This window comes from Equus asinus, chromosome 1 (assembly GCF_041296235.1).
Source record: "Equus asinus isolate D_3611 breed Donkey chromosome 1, EquAss-T2T_v2, whole genome shotgun sequence".
NCBI lineage: Eukaryota > Metazoa > Chordata > Mammalia > Perissodactyla > Equidae > Equus > Equus asinus.
In genome coordinates, this window is record NC_091790.1 from 196,998,344 (window position 1) to 197,020,581 (window position 22,238).

General features: G+C 40.5%; 1 protein-coding gene and 1 pseudogene across 1 annotated transcript; both read left to right on the forward strand.

Moving 5' to 3' along the window:
• The first annotated feature begins 4,231 nt into the window (after positions 1-4,231).
• On the forward strand, positions 4,232-5,180 carry LOC106841884 (olfactory receptor 2A12-like; annotated as a pseudogene).
• A 10,073-nt stretch (positions 5,181-15,253) lies between these two features.
• On the forward strand, positions 15,254-16,186 carry LOC106841888 (olfactory receptor 2A14-like). The gene has a single exon (XM_014858145.3). It carries the CDS (start codon positions 15,254-15,256, stop codon positions 16,184-16,186), a length of 933 nt encoding a protein of 310 aa, XP_014713631.3.
• Positions 16,187-22,238: the final 6,052 nt, after the last annotated feature.

Consider the following 22,238-nt stretch of genomic DNA (forward strand, 5'->3'; position numbering starts at 1 on the left):
AGCGGAGGTTAGGACTAGGCATAAAGAGAGGGAAGACCATTGAAGACACACGGAAAAGACAGCCATCTGCAAACCAAGAAGAGAGGCCTCAGAAGAAACCAACCTTGTCAACATCTTGATCTCAAACTAGTAACCCTCAGGACTGGGAGAAAATTAATTTCTATTGTTTATGCAACCCAGTCTGTGGCAGTTTGTTATGGCAGCCCTAGCAAACTCATACATTATCTCAGAGGTGTAAAAGAGAATCAAATAAATATTAGTTAACAGAGTGCCAGGCACTGTCAAAAAGAAGTTAATTACTGGGGCCAGCCTGGTGGCGCAGTGGTTAAGTTCGCACGTTCCACTTTGGCAGCCTGGGGTTTGCCGATTCGTATGCCAGGTGTGGACATGGCACTGCTTGGCAAGCCATTCTGTGGTAGGCATCCCACATAAAGTAGAGGAAGATGGGCATGGATGTTAGCTCAGGGCCAATCTTCGTCAGCAAAACGGGGGAGGATTGGTGGCAGATGTTAACTCAGAGCTAATCTTCCTCAAAAAAAAAAAAAGTCAATTACCAATATAACATTCAAGCAGCTATGGAAAATTCTCCACTATGGAAAAAGAAAAGAAAAACAGATAGTTTGTTTATTTCAAGTTTGGAACAAAAATTTTCTTTCTTAATTGTAAAAGTCTTTTACTGAGATCTTTTGGAAAAAAAATAACATTACCTCTAGTATCATTACACAAAGTGAATATCTTAGATGTTGTCAGGTTAATTCTCACTTTATAAAAGCACAATAATCACATCAAGATTGTTTATAAATTTACCCAAGCATTGCGTTTCTCTGAGACTCTGAAATAATTATACAGAACTGATGGGGTTCAGGGCAGGCCACTCCAAGATGCGCCACTCAGATATGCGGACTATTTTGAGCTGAAGACAATGAAGACTCGAAAGACTCAGGAAGAGCATCTGACCTTCGCCCCCCAAACTGCCTAAAAGACTTTGACACAGAAGGCCTGTTCCAGGAAGCAGCTCATACCATATGATAGCTATAGTATGATGTAAAATAGGTGTGCGAAAAGGATACCAACAAACCCATTTTTTGGACCTAGCAAAACCTGTTTAACAAACGTTTGCATTCCATCTCTATGTAAATTGTCTTCCTCCCCTTTTAAGTCCCAAATCACTATCCCCAACATCCTCCTCTGTAGCTGAGGATACTTAAACAGGTGGCCTCAGCCAGATGGCTGAGTGACTTAGTTTCTTCTGGTTTTCTCCCATGTACATATGCTATTAAATTTTGTTTGATTTTCTCTTGCTAACCTGCCTCTTTGATTATTTAACCAGCCATAAAAACCTTAAGGAAAGGCAGGGGGGAATTCTCCCACTTCCCCAACAACAGTCACGTACTGTGTAATGATGTTTTGGTCAGCGACAGACCACATATACAATGGTGGTCCCATAAGATTAGTACCATATAGCCTAAGTGTGTAGTAGGCTATACCATCTAGGTTTGTGTAAGTACACTCTGTTGTTTGCACAAATGACAAAATCGCCTAACAATGCTTTTCTTAGAACATATCCCTGTCATTAAGTGATACATGACTATATAATCAAAATTTGCCTAAAGAGATTAGAGCCATGTGAAGATAAATACCATTATGGAAAGTATATGTGTGTGTGTGCATGTGTGTGTATGTATATTGTCTTCAATCACCAAACCAGGCTGAAGATGAGCAGATTGAGTTCAAAAGAGCAAAAAGGAATCTCATCCGTGCTAAATCTTTGCTAACTTCATGTTAAAAACACCAGTTAGAATGGGACAGGTGCAGTATGATTTGGCATGACCCTTAGAAACCTAGTTCTAAAGTGTTCTAAACAGACAAGAGTTAGAGATATGAAGGGCTAGAAAAGTTTCCTTATATTTATCTAAGCTCATTTGGTGTGAAGAATAGTTGTATGCCATCTGGGTAGACAGGAAATATGCTTTTCCTTCAAAGATATAGGCATTGGTCAATAGGAAGAACAGAGTAAGGATCTCTGGAAATCCTCTGCTCCATAAAGAAAAAAAGAACACTGACAAATTTGTCAAAATCAACTTTTTAATATCTCTAGAAATTGAAAAAAGGCAACAATCTAGGCAGTGTTAATGCAAGAAAAACTGCTGACCTTGTTAAGAACAGTGAGCTTTGTGGCATTTTATCTTGTTCCATTCCCGTCACCATCAATACAGCTCTGTGGTAGCCTAGAAAACTTACAGCCACACAATCATGGTGAAAACCACCATCTTTGCAGCCTCTGGAGGGAGCAAAACAGGCTTGAAGCTCCTCCAATGCCTCACACTTAGATATCCATCATTATTTTACTACTCTGGTACCCTCCCAGATAATCCTACTCACAAAATTTGTGTTTATTTGACCTGGTTCAGCTCTCTCATTGTGTATTTATGGAAAACAATAAGCAGCATTGTTAAACATCAATGATGCCAGTGGTGCTGATAACAGGCATTACATGTGAAAATATGGCCCCAAACAATCTGACCAAAACTTCAAAGGAAAAGTTGAGGAATGAGATGACCATAGTGGCTTTGAAAGGCTTTGACATGTTCCTGGGCATAGAGAGGACCACGTACATGTGCAGGGATGAGTGCATATTCAGGATTATGAGCATCTACAAGGGAAAAATCAGAAGGCTTTAAACTCACATCCCCAGTTGACCTTAAGAGTCTGCACAAGCAGGAAGTGAAGACTGATGCGGAGTGATAACTGCCGCCAGAGCATTGATTTTTGCTCCCCTAATGGCCCTTCTACCTTTCTGGCTGCTCCTTCTCAGTCTCCTTTGCTAGTTCCTCCTCATTCCCCGAATCTGTAAATACTGGCATTTTTCAGAGTTTATTCTTTGTATCTATTTTCTATCCACTTCCTATAGGACCTCTTTATTGATTCTTGAAAATCTCAAAGGTCAGTAGTTGATCTGTTTTTATACACTAATTGTCTTTTCATGGCTACCTTCTTATTTTTCTTAATTTCTCAAGCATTTTAGTAAATATTATGCCTTTATTAATCTATTGGAACATCCTAACTGTCCTTATATTACAGTCTTTGGAAGACTGATCTAATTAAATTATATTTAATTTCAACTTGAACGAATTCAAGGCTTCAATTGTTTACTTAGTTTTTCCTCTTTAGCATAAAATTTGTTTGTTTCTAAAACGTGCTTTAGATACACATTTTGAGTGAAAATTTTTTGGTTTTATTATTATTTTGATGTCAATTTGGTTTTTCCACCTTTTCTTCCTGTCCTGTGGTTTTGAGTTTTGATTCATCTTCACCTGGCTCCATGTGCCTTTCATCACAGAATCAGGCCTTATAACAGTGTCCCAGGTTCTAGTGATCTAATGAGAGAGTCAGCAAGCATACTGACTTCTTTATAGTCTCCTTATCCTGCAGCCCAACAGCTGTTTTATACCCCCTTTCATGGGCCCAACCCAAGCCCTTATTTTCAGGCAATCATATTAGTATCTCATAGCTCAAAACTTCCCTTGACTCCAAGCTGAGTTTCTCCATGAAGGCTGATTCCACACTCAAAAACCACGATTCTCTGCTTTCATACTTAGAGCATATCATGTTTCTGATTCAGTTCTGAATATGGAAGAATCATTTTATTTTAAGCTCTGGCTATATATTTGGGGGATCTGCATTTTATATTTTTATCTCTCATTTCCACGTGTTTGAAGTAGAGGAGGACTTAGGAACTCATCTTGAGTATAAATCTTCACTTTCTTTTTAAGTAAATATACAACCAATAGTGTAAGTGCAATGCCAAAATTGTTAAGTGTGACTAAGCTTCAATTTCTGGAAGAAAATAGGGATTAATGGAGAGAGTGGTAAATGAAGGAGGATCAACTTCTATGTTCTCATTAGCTTCAGCTGACTATTGCTTACGATGAATTTCAAGAAATAGCAAAACTTCTACTCTTTTAAAAGAAGCCAGAGACGTCAATTTTTATGTGAGATCTCCTAATTTTAGAAATTGGTCAATACCTAAAACTTTTAAATTTCTCTCAAAGCCAAATTAGCAGATCAACAACACAGGACTTTGGACTGGACTGGGTCCATGAATTACTAATCTGTGGCCTAGGGCATAAATTCTCACTCTGCATGAGCATATAATTTTTTGCCTTTTCTACCCCTCAGCTCTAAAAATCTCTGTCCTAAGTATAGCATTGTATTTATCTGTTGAAAGAACATGGGAAGCAACCAGACGTGCATCACGGAAGTCATCCTGCTGGGATTCCAGCTTGACCCAGAACTTGAAATTTTCCTCTCTGGGTTCTTCTTGTCATTCTACAGCCTTGCCCTGATGGGAAATGCGATGATTCTGGGGCTCATTTGCCTGGACTCCAGACTGCACACCCCAATGTACTTCTTTCTCTCAAACTTGGCCATCGTGGACATGTCCTATGCCTCCAGCATTTTCCCTAAGATGCTGGCAAACCTTGTAATGCAGAAGAAAACTGTCTCCTTCACTCCACACATCCTTCAGACTTTTCTGTATTTGGCATGTGCTGTCACAGTGTGTGAGTTTGGGGGTGATGTCCTATGATCAGTATGTGGCAATCTGCCATCCCCTGCATTATGCTGTCATCATAAGCTGAAGAGTGTGCACTGTCCTAGCTGCACTTGCTGGCTGTTCAGCTTCCTCTTGGCTCTGATCCATGTCACTCTCATTCTGAGGCTGCCCTTTCGTAGGCCACAAAAAATCAACCACAATCTCTGTCAAATCATGTCAGTATTCAAATAGGCCTGTGCTGACACTAGGCTCAACCAAATTATCCTCTTTGTGGGCTCTGTGTTTGTCTCAGTCAGGCCCCTCTGGTCGGTGCTGGTGTCCTACACACACATCCTGTTTCCCATCCTCAGCATCCAGTCTGGGTATTGCCACAGAAAGGCCTTCTCCACCTCTCCTACCACCTCTGTGTGGTCGGGCTCTTCCTTGGCAGTGCTGTTATCATGTACCTGTCCTCAGATCCAACCATTCTCAAGAACAAAGGAAGAGTCTACTATTGTCTTACAGCCTTTTCAACGCTCTGCAGAATCCCCTGGTCTACAGCTGGAAGAACCCAGAGCTGAACGGTGCCCTGACGAGATCTCTGGGAAGAAGAGATCAGTGTGAGGGATGGTTTGTAGTACCCTGAGTGTGTGAGTTTGTCCGCACAATTCTGGCTCCTTGAATACCTTTTTGGGTCCTTTAATTTAACAAACCCAGTACCCTTGATCTTTAGAGTTCTTATAAGGTTAGAAAATAAATACTCTTAGTGTTTAAGCCATTGATACCAAACCTGAGATAAACATTATGAAACAAAAGCACAGTCTAACCCTATTCATGAACATAAATGCAAATATGTTACAGAAAATATTAGTAAAACAAGTGTGTAAAACAAAACAATGTTACATGATGATAAAGTTTTCATCCCAAACTGCAAGAATTGTTTGACATTAAAACAAACAATGAAAAAACTTTGCCATATTAACAAATTAAAAGATACACATTGTCGGGGCCGGCCCGCTGGCGCAGCAGTTAAGTGCGCACATTCTGCTTTGGTGGCCCAGGGTTCACTGATTCAGATCCTGGGTGTGGACATGGCACAACTCAACAAGCCATGCTGTGGTAGGCATCCCACATATAAAGTAGAGGAAGATGGGCACAGATGTTAGCTCAGGGCTAATCTTCCTCAAAAAAAAAAAAAAACAATTAAAAAATTAAAAGTAAAAATAAAGAAACTGAAAAGAACACAAAACATAGAAGCAAATTAATGCCTCTCTACCACTTGATACTTGAGAGATGTGACATGACGGATCCCTGGGGAAAGGAAGGGCTTACAGTAAATAGTGCTGACTGAATAGAGTAACCATATAGATATTCAGGCCTGCAGAAAACTCAGCTCCTACTGTTTTCAAGACCTAAGTGTCAAAGGCAAAACTATAAACCTTTTAGAAGATATGAAGGAGAAAGATTTTTAAAATAATATATAAAATAGTTTGCCACAAAAGGAAACATTGATATATTTGGTTAGATTGAAATCAAGACTATCTCTTAATCAGTACAGAGCATAAAAAGAATGAAAAGCCAAGACATAGAATCCTCTTCTACCAGCCCTTCTAATGGATCAGGTCGCAAACATCATCTCCTCAAAGACGAGCATATTGCAAAGGTTTGCACTTGTTTTGACTAAGTGACTTTCAACCATTTCACTCCAATTTATCATTTTACCCAAATCACTTTACAAAACAAACAACCTTAAGAATGAAAGCAGAATAGAGTGTAGATTTGGAGCTCTTGTCCTTTTACAACAAAAATTCTATATTTTTCCCTAAAAGTGAGTGGGGAGAGAGGATGGGAAAGAGAGATGGAGACTTTTAAGAAAAAGGTCACATGAGTGCATCTCTCCTATTTACGGCTGGAATATGAGCAAGGGGGATGCAGACTTGATTCTCTTGATCAGTTGGGTCCCTCAGCACCTCTAACCTGAAAGATGCCGGCCACATTACTGGTCTATGCCAAACATTCCGTTAAGGAAGATAGCAATGGTCAGAACTCACTCTTCAACCACAGAGCAAAGCGCAGTGCAATGAACTGATCCCATTAATCAGCCCAAGCAAGGGGAGGCAACTGCTGGAGAAGTCTACTGCTGTAAGAAAGAAAAGCATCCCCACTTGGAGCACATTCGTCCATGGCCCATCAGCAGCGGCAAGGAGTTTGAAAACAAAACTCTTTATTAGGCCATATATTCCTCACCTGACTTTCGAGGCAGGAAGTAGGTATAAATTAAATGCTTACAGCTACAAGTAAAAAGTGTGATGTTTACTAATTACCTGTTTTTGCCTCTGCTTGGATTCTTTGTGCCCATTGCTATGGCCTACCACACATGTCGATCCTCCTCAGCCACCTCAGACAATATATCCATCCCTCAGGAGATTTCCCTTCTCATTCTGTTTGCACTGGTTATTTCCTAGAAATTCCATCTGCCTTTATCTTGTGTTGGACTCCTTAGTTCATTAAACTCACATCTTCCTCTTTCTTGGTTTATTCCCTTGTTTTGATGGAGTATATCCTACAATACTTCTGTATGGTTAAAAACACATACCATAGCAGAACTTACAGTGAAAGTAGTCATCAGCAATAAGAATTTCTCATCATTGCTTATGTTATTTACTTTTTAAAATGACCTATTAAAATTCTATGTGCTAAGTAGACTTAAAATTAAGTAAGACAGGACTCAAGACCTGCAAAGGAGGAATTATTGTCTCAGAGAAGGCAAAATATTTAAAGGATATTTAGGTGCAGCTCTAGGTGTTGTCTTGTGATCTGTAAACACTTTTCTCTCTAAACTGACCTTCATTTAATAAAGGTCCATCACAAATGATGGTGCCCAGTATGCCGTGTAATATTTATTCTTACTAAAATATAAATCAATATAAAAATTAATAACACTCAAACAAAGTATAGGATTTCCCACAGTAAATGTTTTTGCTCTATCCATTTCAAAGATTAAAAGCAAAAAAATGGAGACAAAATATGCTACCTCTTTGATCCACAGTAGGATGTGTTAAATGTCATTATATCATGTTCATCAAAAGAAATTAAGTGGTAATTATGCATATCTAAAGAATATGCACTAAATTTTTATCCTTAGCTCTATCTGAGTGTTGGTGAATGAAATTTATTTTTCTGTAATAATCTTGCTTTGCTAGTAAAAAAAGGAAAATGAACAATAAACACTACGAAAGGTAATAAGTTATTTAAGCACAAGAATGAAATATGTTATAATAAGTACTTCTAGTCTGCCAGAGAAGACCAATTTGGGTTGGTAGGTTGAAGAATCTTCCATGAGTGCTTTGAAGGATCGGTAATATGTCAAATGGGTAATACGAGGAGAAAATGGACTTGAAACAAGGACTAAATTTCAAGTGGAAGAATACTGGAGAGTACGACTTGAATGAAGTAGAGTGCGTGTGTTGGCGAATAAGGAGGTAAGAGGAGTGAGAGTCTATTGGAACACAGATTATTTTAAGAAAAGAAATAACCCCAATTTGTCTCCTCTTAAGTACACTTTTTACTACTCTCCAATAGATTAAATGTATTAGTTTTATTTTGAAGTGCTCCTTCCACCACAGTTGAAGAACTAAGACTATCTAGAGAACTAGATTAAGATACACACTAGGAAGTTAGACCTGGAAGGACTTGACAATCATCAAACATTAACACTTAGTGCGAGAGAGAGAGAGAGAGAGAGAGAGAGAGAGAGAGAGAGAGAGGGAGAGGGAGAGAAAGGGTCATTTTAACTGTAGCACTTAACCCAGGATCAAGAAATAAAAATGTGGCTCAGAAATCTGGAGATGTTGGAAATGGAGGGAAAACTAAAGAAAGTTAAGGGAGAGGTATATCTAAATTGTCAAGGCAAAAAACTTGTAAGTGAGAAATATGCTGTGATTATTTGGCAAGGACATTGCCTCCATTGGGAGATCACCTATTTAACTGAAATGATGTCTTAACAGGGTCAGGGCAGCATCTCCTATGAGAGATCCAGAAATTACAGTCTCTCTTCTGCCGTCAAGCAGGAGGAATTATTGAGTGGAACAATTTTAAAACTGGTAAAATACATATGAGAGAAATCAATTTATGACATAATCTTGAATTTTTTTTTTCTGTGCTAGAGTCTTGCATAGTTTAAAGACATCCTGGCCTCACCATATCCCAGGCAAACAAAAACAAATCCCAGACAAACCCAAAAATGCCCATGGGAGACTGACAGCAGAAAATGAATTAACATGGGAAATGCATTCATTGGCTCACCTGCCCACAGGAAAGAAGCAAACTGCTTAAATCTCTCTGGGGAGAATGTGAGTAGACATAATGCACCTCACTTCTGTTCCCTGAATCATTGTTTGTGTCTGCAGGGAGGGAGGTGGGTTCAAATAATGGTAGGACAGCCCCTTCCTTGCAGAGGCAAGTCTCTCATAAAGTTCAGTGATGAGTGTATCTGGGCTTCACCTCCCCATGAAGTCCCTTTAGAGAGGAGAATCAACCTGAGTCCTTCTTCTCTGTGAGGTTTCTTCTAAGCTCAAGGCCACGTTTGCTAAAAGAACACAGAAGGTACCACTGGAAGGAAAAGTGTTCATCAGCCCAGAGAAGAGGTTTGCAGGTGGGTAATCGGAAAGGGGAGTGAATGAGATCACTGGCTCTAGGGATCAATGACTAAATGCCTTCCCTGTGTGGTCCTAAGCCTGTCTTCATAACTAGGGGCCTGAGGGGGTCTCTCGGGACTACTACCTATCCCCATGGTGTGGCCACAATGCCTCTGACCATCCAGGACCCTCCATTCATGTTTCACTCATCATCTTCCTGTGGCAACTCTTGGCTTTGTCATGACTGTGTCAGAGGGGAGGAGTCAGCCAGCCTCTGATATAAGTGATCAACTGGCTCAAGGGCTACAAGGAACTGCAGGGGCCATGAGGCCCAGGTGTCTCTTCTTAGAACTAGAAGATGCTGAAGGCAGAGGGGAGTGGTCTGCTTGCTCTGAGACTGATCTTCCTTCCCCTCTCCTAACCTCCTGCCCCACAGATTCTCAGAAACATTGTCCAACCAAACAGGACCCATTTCTCACTTGTCCAGGAGACAGATGGCCTTGTCTTATGGAGAAAACTCCGTGTCTTTTTTTGCTCCTTGTTTTAGCAGAGGAATATTATGATGGCTTAACATCTTTCCAAATAGAAGTTACCTTGCAATGATAGTTTTCAAATCCCTCAAAATATATTTTTAAGCACATATTAAGGGTCTTATGTGAGTAAACTCATTTAATTATTTCGACTATCCCATGAGGCAAGGTTTAGTATTCACCCCATTTTGCAGATAGAAAAACTGAGGAAGAGAGGCACAGATTGGTCACATCACAAAGCTAGTATGTAGCAAAGCCTAGATTTGAATCCAGGAAGTCGGGCTCAGAATCCGTGTTTGCTTGTTTGTTTCTCAAACTGTGCCTCTTATTAGGGTCAGGCTAAGCGTTAAAGCAACTGTTGGAGATGGTAAGTAATTTCCGAATAAGCGTGAAAATTGGACAACTCTGAGCTGTCCCAGAGCTGCATCTTTGACAGCCCAGGGCTCTCATTCTCAGTGACTGATCAATAGAAACTTTTACTTTGGGTCGGCGCTAAATATCCTAAATATGGCCCTTTTCCTTTCACAAGATTCAGTCTCTCTCACATTGGGATATCTGGAATGGCAAAACTGCCGCTTGAGTTTTAATACTTGCATTTTCTTCTTCAATCCAGGAATGAGGTTACTGTAAAGGACTCCTCTGTTTCCTGAAATTCCTTTTTAAACTGAATTTTAAAAATCAGAATGTAGAATCATTAATAGAAATGAAAGAAAAATGTATGTTTTTAAATTTAAACTCAGAAATAACCATGAGAAAAGCAAAATAAATATGAAAGAGTTTACAATATCATGATTTTGTTGGATCTCTAATCCCAGTGATTTGGAGTCTTCTTTGAATTTTGTGGTCTCCTTAATACTATTAATAACAGCTCACATTTATTTAACTCCTAATATATACCAGTTTAATGGTATTTATTCTCCACATCAGCCCGTAGACATTTGTTGTCACCATGTACAGAGGAAAACAGTGGAGCTTAGAGTAAATTACTCAAGCTCACGCGTTCACCTTGCAGAATTAGGATTAGAATGATGTCTGACCAACATGTGAACCATGCTGCCATCATCTCATTCAGGGACCTTATGTTTTTCAGGCCCTGTTAATTTTCATGCCATGGAAGGACGGAAAAATGTATCCATGAAACTTTTCTCCTTATTCTGGGCACTGAAGATCTTTCTTTAATGTGTATCTACAGTGGACACTTAAAGAAATCTTCACGTGGGTATCTCTCTGTGTATTGTATCTGTAAATCCTTGAAAATTTACAAAATGTTTATGCCCCTGGAGGCCTCAGGGATTAAGATCTCTCTGACATCCCATTCAGCTTGATTCAGTGGGACCGATAAACACAATATTTGGTGTGTCCACAAAGGGCCATATTCCACTCAGTCATTAAATTTGTATTGTCCAGAAAATGGGGCAGATTCTCATTTCATCTATCTCCTAATTGGAGCTTCGATATATGTCCTTTAAGTGTGCTCTATTGCATGCAATTAAAATATATCAATTAATAAGTCAAAGTATATCTATTAGCTCAGGTACAATCAATTGAATAGTATTTGAGTGATATTGTAAGATATTTTACTGATCGTAATTTGCTGCTGTTTCTTGGGTGTTCCAGTGAACTTTCAACCAAAACTTAGGGAGTTACTTGAGGATGGCCCTGTCCTTTTAATAGATACACCAAATTCATGTAGACATGGACACATAGGTTCACATGAAAGGAAGCAAGCGTCGCTCAAATTAGCAATTTTGTGGCACTCTGCTTAACTGTGTCTACTAGTGACCATACTGTAAGCATAGGAATGTAAATAAAGGGAATTCACAGAGATGAAGTTTGACATGAGTCCTCCAGCAGTATCTAGGGAAAGAGCAGAATTTCATGAGCTGACTTGGGATACAACGTTCCCGCTAGAAAGTAGGCTGATTGTCAGAGACTTTTCCTAAGAACCGGATTGAAAGTTTCCTTTAGAATTTAGATGACAACTAAATTCCCTGTCACTTCTGATTCTGCCTTTACAGGTAACTATTTTATTGTTGTTTTCAATTCTTTTGGTTTTTAACATGAAATGCCCTAAGCTACATTCAGATAAGTAAACTAGAAAGGCATCGAAATGTTCTATGACTAAAATCATTTCCTTCAACTGTGAAACATCAGAATTTTGCTCTGCTTGTGCCCCCATTCACATTTTGGTGGATGTTTCAATAACTTTCAACTGATTTAAGATTTATTTTTACTTTTAGTCAATAGAAGATCTTGATCTTTTTCTCTATCTGTACAATTCACAAAAAAACTCTATGAAGAAAAATGAGATTGAGGTTTTCCATGTCTCCTTTCCTGTCAAACTTAACTGTTCAACATAATGCAGTGACTTATTTCTCCCATTTGAAGCTCTAAGAAAATCAGCTCAGATTTGAGGTTCCTGTTAAAATTTGGTGAGGATTACTCTCAAGATGAGCAAAAATGATGGGCAACTATGGTTGTATATTACATTGTGGATTTTTCCAAAATAAAAATGCCTTGTTTTTCTCATGATAATGCATAAAGTGTATTAAAAAACAAACAACAAATAAGCAAACAATTTATAGAAGAGGTATGCCCCTGCATAATACTACTCTCTAGAGATAAAGAGTGCAGTTTCCTTTTTAACTTAAAGAATTTTCCCCATATGTGTAAAGAGACACAGAAGACGTGTATATAAATGTGCTTATATATTAAAATATGAATCTAATCATATTATACACACATGGTTTGACCTTATGTGGAAAAATTTTCCTTTCACTATATAAAGATCTATATTGCATTTTTAAATGGTAGCATTGTTTTCTGTGCTTTTTACAAAAGTAGCAGAATATTTTAATCCATCTCTAATTCATAAACTTTCATGTCAACCCCAAATTTTAGCCATAAACAGGATTACAGTGAATAATTCACAACATCTAGTCCCTATGGTTTGGGGACATTGGATTTTTTTTCTCTTCCCAGAACTCACGGACTCTTCCTGCCCAGGGACTGGCCTTTACTGTTCCCTGTGCAAGGAGCAGTCTACGCGGCTGCAGTCAGGATGGACTCCCCTCCATTGTTTAGATTGCACCCATGTGTCTCCTCTTTGGAGAGACCTTTCCTGACAATCACATCTACAGGAGCCCCTTCAAACTGGGTCACTGTCTATCATTTACCCTGTTTATTTCCTTCATAGGACTTTTTACTCTCAACAAATATTTTCTTGATTTGTTTACTCCTGTTGGTTTAGGGGTGGTAATTAACCATGACCTCCCTTTGCTCCATGACCTGAAAAAATAAATTGAGAGATAGACACAGGAATCAAGTAGGAATTAAAAATATGTTTTATTAGTGAGGTTCATTGGAAAACATGGTTCGTATCTTTAACAAAATTTATTTACAAATTACAATCACAGCCATTAGATCACTCCCACCCCCAATGGGGACAGAACATTCTCCCACAGGCTGTAACCAGAAGGATAGAAACGTAGCTGACCCAACAGGAGAACAGAGGAGGAGCATCCTCAGTGCCTTTTTCCTGTTTCACAAATTGTGTCAACTAGAGGACAGAGAGGGCAGGTGTGCTCCAAAGCCCTTCATCCGGGGTAGGGAGGTCCCTCCCCTCCATGGAAATGTGAGGAACAGACAACAGATAGACCACCTACTTCCTGAGAATATGTCTCCCCTTCAGAATATCTCCCTGATCCACTGCTGTACCTCCAGAGCTTCCAACAGAGGCTGGAACATGATGCACTCAAGGAATGTGTGTAAGGAATAGTGGAAATATAAATTTAAACTGTATGAAGTTATTCACATATCAAATTAGCAAAGGTTAAAACTGATAATTTCTAGTATTGGTGCCCATGTGGGAAACAGGCATGATTCTCACACACTGTCGGCGGGAGGAATTGGTACAAATTTCCGGCAAGGAGGCTGGCAGTAAGTATCAAAGCTTTTAGCGTCTGCTATTTCACTTTTAGAATATATCCTAATGAAATAATTGGGAGGGTAGACAAAACTTCAGTTTGAAAGAATATGAATCCCAATGCTACTAAACGTAGGAGAAACGAGAACCACAAATTTCCAACACAAGGAAATTAAACAAATGGTATTATAATACAATATTGTGCTAATTTTAAATAATATCTGTAAAATATTACTTAAATACATAAGAGTGTTCTGAATGTTAAATGAAAACGGTAGTTAAAAAACAGTCTGCATAAGGGCTGGCCTCGTAGAGTAGGGGTCAAGTTTGCGTGCTCCACTCCAGTGGACCAGTCTTGGGTTTGGCTCCCAGGTGCGGACTCAAAAACTACTCACCCAGTCCTGCTGTGTTGGTGTCCCACACACAGAATGGTGGAAGGCTGGCATGGATGTCAGCTCGGCAAAAGTCTTCCTCAAGCAAAAAGAGGAAGATTGGCAAAAGACAGTAGCTCAGGGGCAATCTTCCTCATCAAAAAAACTTAAAGTTTGTATAATACAACCCCAATTTTAAAATATAAATTTGAGGATCTGAATGTTTACTAAAAGAAATAATTGCAATTAGCTTTTAAATACTCTGTTGGATTTGAAACATTACATTAATTTAAACATAAAGATAGTTCAGCCTGTTTCTGGAATAAATGTGAAGAAATATAAAGGGACGGCATGAGGTCACCTGGTCTCTCAACGTGATGTTGCCATCCAGCCCTTCAGGGCCCTTTCTCCCTCTGCTCCTGGACACACCCAGGCACCTCCCAGGAGGAGCGCTCTAGAAACAAGTAACCAACTGATGCTGCAGCTGGTCCCACTCCCTGTGAGCTGCTCAGAATCCATCAGAACAGCAAGAGGTGGTCAGCATGGGAACAGTGATGAGGACGGTCTTCAGGGGATTGGATGACAATGGGAGTTGCCAAAGCTGGGAGGAAATCGTGAGGACGAATGATTCTCTCACACCAGGAAATAAGCTAAGCTCTGGGATTTGTCTCTATATTAAGTTAAAAAGGGAAAAGAGAGAACACCCAAACAAAATACAATTACTGTACAGCTATCATCTTTACATACACCTACTGTTAATGTAAATTCATTTTCTTTTTTTGAATTTCATACTTGAAAAGGCTACAAAAATGTCATGATGTTTAACTGCATTTAGGATACTTGGATATGTTTATTACGTAGCCAAAATGTTCTTTAACTTATACTAAATTTCAGTATCAAGTGCTGATAAAGAATAAATAAAACTCTCACAATAAAACTACAAACACTGGAGATGGAACAGAGGTCCCAGAAGATTCTAATGTATCAGATTATGTTGTCTTATAATTTATTTTATCTATAATTATAAATATGTCATAATATTCCATTGATTCAAGGGGCTTATTTTTCTGACTTATATGAGCACCCTGAGTCACTTTTACAACATATCTAAAAATAAATTATAGAAAAACTTGCCAAAGTAATACATTTCTAAATGCTAACTCTGTAAGTTTCAGTAAATATTTTGCATTTTGATTGCCCTACAGCTCCAATCTTCCTGTTGTGGACATGGGCTTGTCTGTCTCTGCCACAGGAGCATGGCAGGCAACCAGACGTGGATCACAGAAGTCACCCTGCTGGGATTCCAGGTGGACCCAGCACTGGAGTTGGTCCTCTTTGGACTTTTCTCTCTCTTCTATACCCTCACCCTTCTGGGGAATGGGGTCATTCTGGGGCTTATCTGCTTAGACCCTAGACTTCACACCCCTATGTACTTCTTCCTCTCCCACTTGGCCATCATTGACATGTCCTATGCTTCCAACAATGTCCCTAAGATGCTGGCAAATCTTGTGAGCCAGAAAAGAACTATCTCCTTTGTTCCTTGCATTATGCAGACATTTCTCTATCTGGCTTTTGCTGCTACAGAGTGTCTGATGTTGGTGGTGATGTCCTATGATCGTTTTACAGCGATCTGCCACCCCTTACGTTACACTGTCATCATGAGCTGGAAAGTGTGCTTGGTCTTGGTCATCACTTCATGGGCATTTAGCTTCATTTTGGCTCTGGTTCATTTAGTTCTCATCCTGAGGCTGCCCTTCTGTATGCGTCATGAAATCAACCACTTCTTCTGTGAAATCCTGTCTGTCCTCAAGTTGGCCTGTGCTGACACTAGGCTCAACCAAGTTGTCATCTTTGCATCCTGTGTTTTTATCTTAGTTGGGCCCCTCTGTTTGGTGCTGGTCTCCTACACACGCATCCTGTTTGCCATCCTCAAGATCCAGTCTGGGGAGGGCCGCAGAAAGGCCTTCTCTACCTGCTCCTCCCACCTCTGTGTGGTCGGGCTCTTCTTTGGCAGCGCCATCGTCATGTACATGGCCCCCAAATCCCGCCATCCTGAGGAGCAGCAGAAGATCCTTTCCCTGTTTTACAGTCTTTTCAACCCTATGCTGAACCCGCTGATCTACAGCCTGAGGAACGCAGAGGTCAAGGGGGCCCTGAGGAGAGTGCTGTGCAAGGAGAGGCCAGTGTGAGAGACAGCAGAGATCATCATGGGGGAGGGGGCTTGGTACCCTGTGAATATGGTGGGTGGCATGTTCTGCCCTGTGTTATAATAAATACCAAGTTAAAAAAGAATATTATAGATCTAAACATATAAGCAGAAACCATAAATATTTTAGGAAATAAAATAGATGAATATCTTCATGACTTTGGGTAGGCAAAGATTCTTAGAGATGATCCAAAAATCATAAAACAATTTGAAAAATTGATAAATATTGGGCCTTTTAAAAATTACTCATTTTGTTCATCGAAGTCACTGTGAAGAAACAAAAAATGCAAGTCGCAGACCAAGTGTTTTGTATTTTTTTAAAATGTGATGGTCTGTCAGTTGTGACCACAAGAGAAGACAAAGGAGAGGCTCAGGACAAAATACTTGATTATACTCACAGGTCCTGGGAACAGAAGGCAGGGCACAGCATGCAGGGCCACGTGGGCAAGACACCAGGGTGGTCAGAGCAGAAGCCAGGAGCGAGGGGAGGTTCAGACCACTGTCTTTATTGGCATTTCTGCAGGAAACACCCAATAAAGAGTGCAGATGAGAAAAAGTTGGGGTGCGTGTAACAGATAAATCTTTACCATGTAAAGAAAGGGAATCATGCAGACAGTGCAGGAGAATCCTAAACCTGAGAAATAGTGTGATATTCAGAGCTCAAGTTATCTTGCTTTCCATAATCTCATTTGACATCTCTGTGGCCTCTCTTCTCCCTTGACCTATAATGTGCTGTACAATAGTATATCCTACTGTTTTCTTCTTTTTTTTCTTCTTTCTCCTCAGTTGGTTTGATAACCACCATGCCCATTTCTGACCTTCATACAACTGCACATGCATTTCCACTCGGCTTTACCCATTTCTTGGTATTTAAATGTTCCACTGCCTAATTGCTCTGCAGTTTGATTTGAAATATCTTTCTGCCATCTTCTCACAAGAAGATGTGGGCATTCCTGGGCTTCCATCTGTCTTACTGAAAATGAATATTAAAAAGAAATATAATGAAATACTTTTAAAAAGAAAGAACAGTTTGCCATTGTAAACTTCAAGGTCATGGAATGATAATTGCCTGATCTCTAGAAGCAAAATAAAATGAAAATAGATAATTTTTTAAATAATAAAATATGATTTTTTCTCATCAGTGGGATTTTCAAACTGTGACAAACTCGATAATATCTTGAAATCCCATATCAAATCATTAAATCATTGCTTCCAAATGTGAGAATAAAGTAAGAAAAAAAGTGCTTTTCAGTACAAAATTGTAATTATTATAAAAGGTTAAAACACTAAGGGGGCTCTTCAGTGCAGCTGCTGAGAGAGAAAGCAGCCTGAGGCCCCACCATGCAGGCAGGGAGGCGGTGGACACCGCAGGCCCTACTGACAGCCTCTGCAAGGTGCAGCAAAGCCCATGAGTTTTGAAGATGCATGAAGGTCATCAAGATAAATGTTTACAAAGCCTGTCATAGAGAAGACTGTGAAACAACTACTAGGACCATAACTGTATGTTACAAGAGCTGCCAATATTTACATCACATAGGTACTTCTAGATGTGTGTTCAGTCCTTCACCATGGTATTCAAAACTCTTTCATTACACAAGTGTGGCATGCAACAGTTTAGAAAGTAAAAATGAAGAATTGACAAGAACAGATGATGAAAATTAATATTTTATTTGACATTAATAACCTATCTCATAATAACTTACATAGAAAAAATATGTTAATGGAGAATTCTACTTCTGGTATGACAGTGTGACAAGCTCTTGTGGACATGCTTCCCAATGAAACTGGTGAAAGTTATTCCTCTTTTTTCTTTTTAAATCTTATTTTTTTCCCTGCCTTTTTCTCCCCAAATTCCCCCAGTACATAGTTGTATATTTTTTAGTTGTGGATCCTTCTAGTTGTGGCATGTGGGACACCGCCTCAACATGGCCTGATGAGTGCCATGTCCACGCCCAGAATCCGAACCCTGCACCGCCAAAGCAGAGCGTGGGAACTTAACCACTTAACCACTCGGCCCTGGGGCGGCCCCGTGACAATTATTCTTAAACAACCAGTCAGAGTCTCTGGAAATGGCCCTAAGGGCATAGAGCAAATGGGGAAACATTTATTCAAGAAAATCTACTAAGATTCAGTTTGAAGAACAACAGTCTGTGATACCTGAACCTGCATCAGCTTCCTGACTCCCCCTCCCCACCTCATGGAGAAGGAAACTCCACTGCAGACACATGCAGCCAAGACCATAGGGTTCCCCTCTCCCCCTAACTCCCCGTCAGAGGACCATCTCCCAGGAGGGGCAGGACATCAGCATTTCTCATCCCACCTGAAAAACCTCAGCATTTCTTCTCCTGCCCCAGAGCTAACTGCTACTGAGGCTAAGTGCTGGATGAGTGAAGCAGGAAGTGGGGGATCCCTTCTTCTGCCCAGCTGCCACTCATGGGACAGAGACTTTTCCTTGGGTACAGCAGTGCTGAAATCCTGCGGCCCTTGCTGCAGCTCTGATGTGTTGGTCTCACACCACAAGAGGAAACTCAATAAGTTCTGACGCTACTGTCCCTCCCACTACACTGAGAGCCCATTTCAAAAATGGAGATTTCAGGCAGAAGTATGCCATTGTCCCCACACCTACTCACATAATCATGACTCAGAGATTTTGCCTGGAGGTACAAGCAGGCCAGCCATCAAATAGTTAGTAATCTCTCTCAAAGAAGCTGACTCCATTTGCAAGAGTGTGGAGAAATTCAAGCCTAAGGGTGTTCTCAAAACAGTGGAGGTTGTGTGGAAAGGAGGTGGGAAGAGATGGTTACATCCATTGGAGAGACAGGCTAATCTGTAAACTGGCTAGTTTTCAGGAAAGAACTGGAGAAAGAAATAGCTGAGAAGGGGCCTCCAGGAGTCAGAAAGAATCTTGAACACTGACCTCTGATGGATCTCTTCAATGGAACCCAAATTTGGTTGGATTTTTGTCTGGAGCAATTTACACCCTAGAGCATTGTTGAAAACAAGAGACCAATCAGCCCACAAATAGTGATTTAACAGCTGAGTGTGGACAGGGAAATAGGCAAAGAGAGACTTGTCACAACCACCATCATCCCAGGGTGACTGTAGGCATACCCAAGGTGTCACCCCCTGAAAAGCAACATCTTCTGATGTAAACACCTAACACCTATGTGCTGATGAATGGGAGAATAGACTTCCCTAAAATAATCCAGCTGTTCACACAAAGAATCCATAACCAATCTATAAATCAAATTTGGGGTGAGTTTATTATGAGCCAAACCTGAGGACCATAAAGCCCAGAGAGTCCTTTTGATGAGGATTTTTAGGCTGCTTAATTTTAAAACGGCTTATGATGAGGATTTTTAGGCTGGTTAGTTTTAAAACTACAGATGAGATTCAGGCTCCAAGGAGTGGAATTTGTTTGTCCCTTTGTTGGGAAACATTTACATTTCTAAGAAAAATCTCTATCTGTGAAGATGCCTCCCTTCTGTGCCAGGAAGAAGGGGGATGGCCTTATCTCTAGAGGCTCCTGATCAATGTCAGAGGCAAGAACTTGAGTTGTTTACTGTCTGGCAACCTCATGTAACTGACCCCTCGCCCTCCCACAAATCCTCCTTTGTCTTTAGCTGAGGATAATATTCAAGTGGTGACTTCTGCCATTTACTCAATCCAGTTTGATTCTTATCTAAAAGTTGTGGGACCGCCAAATGGCTGGACCCTACGGGCACTGATACCCCTTTAACTTTTTTACATATTCTTTGTCTTGTAAAGAGATAACTCACATACCTGTGCCTTAAATTTAGCTCTACTCCTCAACTTGGGGCAGCAGAAACTCTGACTGCCCATGGGTCCTGTCCCCATGCTATTCTACTCTCTAAATAAAAGATCACTACTGCCAGATCTCAAGAGTCTAAGAAATCTTTCTTTCGACTCCTCGACTCACCGACCCCGCATCACTTTCACAAAGAAATGGAGCACTCCAAAGAAGTGGGGGTGTACAGAGTGGCTGTATACTGTCAAAGAACATGTATATCATATGATTATAACTTCCCTTTTATAATAGTCATGACATTGCTTTACAGGCACAGCGATTTGATCAACACAGCAGGTCTGTGGTCTCAGGATGGGTGGTCACAAGGTGAGCACAGTGGGTTAGCAATCAATCCTTAGTTTAGAGAGAGATGCTTATCCTTAAGGAAATAATGATGTGGGGGAAGTTACATCCTTATGTATAAGGGCACTGTTTTTGCCTTTGGGATATAGTAAATGATGTGGGGTTGGTGAGCCAAGGAGTCGAAAGAAAAATTTCTTGGACTCTCAAGGTCTGGCAGTAGTGCTCTTTTATTTAGAAAGTAGTGTGGAATAGCATGGGGACAGGACCCATGGGCAGTCAGAGCTGCTGCATGGGGACAGGACCCAAGGGCAAGAGGAGCTGCTGCTGCCAGCATGAGGACAGGACCCATGGGCAGTCAGGCTGCTGCGTGGGGACTGGGCCCACGGGCAGGAGGAGCCGCTGCTGCTGCCCCCGCTACTGCTGCAAACATGGGTGGAGAGTAAGGCTAAATTTAAGGCATAGGTATGTGAGCCATCTCTTTACAAGACAAAGGGAAGAACATGTAAAAAATTTAAAATGGTATCAGTGCAGGTGGGATCTGGCCATTGGGTGGTCCCACAACTTTTAGATAAGAATCAAATCGGATTAAGTAAAGGCCAGAAGCCACCACCCTAAATCAGTTACATGAGGTTGCCAGATAGTAACCAGCTTAAGTCCTTGCCTTCCCCATTAAGAGTTTCCAGAGATAAGGCCATTCTGCCTTCTTCCTGGCACAGAGAGGGAGGCATATTTACAGATGGAGGTTTCCCTTACAAATGTAAATGTTTCCCAACAAAGGGCAAGCAAACTCCAGTCCTCAGAGCCTGTTTCTCATCTGCAGTTTTAAAACTAACTAGCCTAAAATCCTCATCAGTAAATACTCAAAGCAGTTCTACAATGGGTGATCAATGGCCACTTCAGGCCCTTTTGAAAAAACAATTCAGCCGAATTAGTTTTACACCAAATGCGTTCCTCACATACTTGAATATATCCGGTTGCTTGTATTTATTTATCACAGCCAATCAATAAACAAGTAATCAAGCAAATAGCAACAAAAAGACCCAGATCAGATGTGAGAGAGGTACTATTAGTCGGAGTTTTTATCTAAAATGTTGAGTTTACAACAAAAACACTATGAGACATGTAAAGAAACAGGGAAGTACGACCCTTACTCTAGAAGAAAGCAGGCAACAGAAACCACCTGTGAGAGTGACCAGATGTTGGATTTAACAGACAAGGCTTCAAAGTAGCCATTGTAAATATGTTCAGTGAACTAAAAGAAACTATTATTAAAGGAGAAAAGGCTGTACCATTTGGACCATCACACTGCATTTCTTTAGAACAAAGATTGCATTTTACAGCCCATACCGCCCACAATGGGCAAAGACATATCACATCCAGTAGACATATTATGTTGCATATCGTTCTCTAAATAGTGATTTGTTAGAGAATTGGAGAGGGCCATTGAAACATTTGTAATCTAAAATGGGAAGAGAGAAAGGCAGGAAGGATTGGTTTACATGCCTCCGTGAGTGTACACTCACTCTCAAATGTGAGGAAGGCCAAGGAGTCCCCACTCAACAGCATCCTCCACTTTGCTGGGGGATTTGAGGAAAGGGAGTGAGGGAGGATCCTCGAATCATACACAGTTCTTCCTCACATTATCTCCACTTTCTGTTTTCCTACCTTATGCTGTTGTCCCTGGGTCAGGGCTGCAACTGTGGTTGCCAGAAGCAGGGATGATCACTCTACAAGAAACTGTAGCTGTACCTTTAGATGCCGGGAGCTGCCCACCAGTCAGCTAAGCCTCTACCCAAGGACAACGGTCTGGGAGAGAGATGAGGGAACACACGGCGGACCCTCAGAAGATGGCGGTCGGCCGCTGCTGATCCTACTCATGCTACTAATCTTAGCAATATTGCTCCTGCTGTTCTTTTTCTGTACA

Excerpts from the sequence above, each read along its gene's own strand:
- LOC106841888 (XM_014858145.3), top strand. The coding sequence starts at position 15,254 with ATGGCAGGCAACCAGACGTGGATCACAGAAGTCACCCTGCTGGGATTC.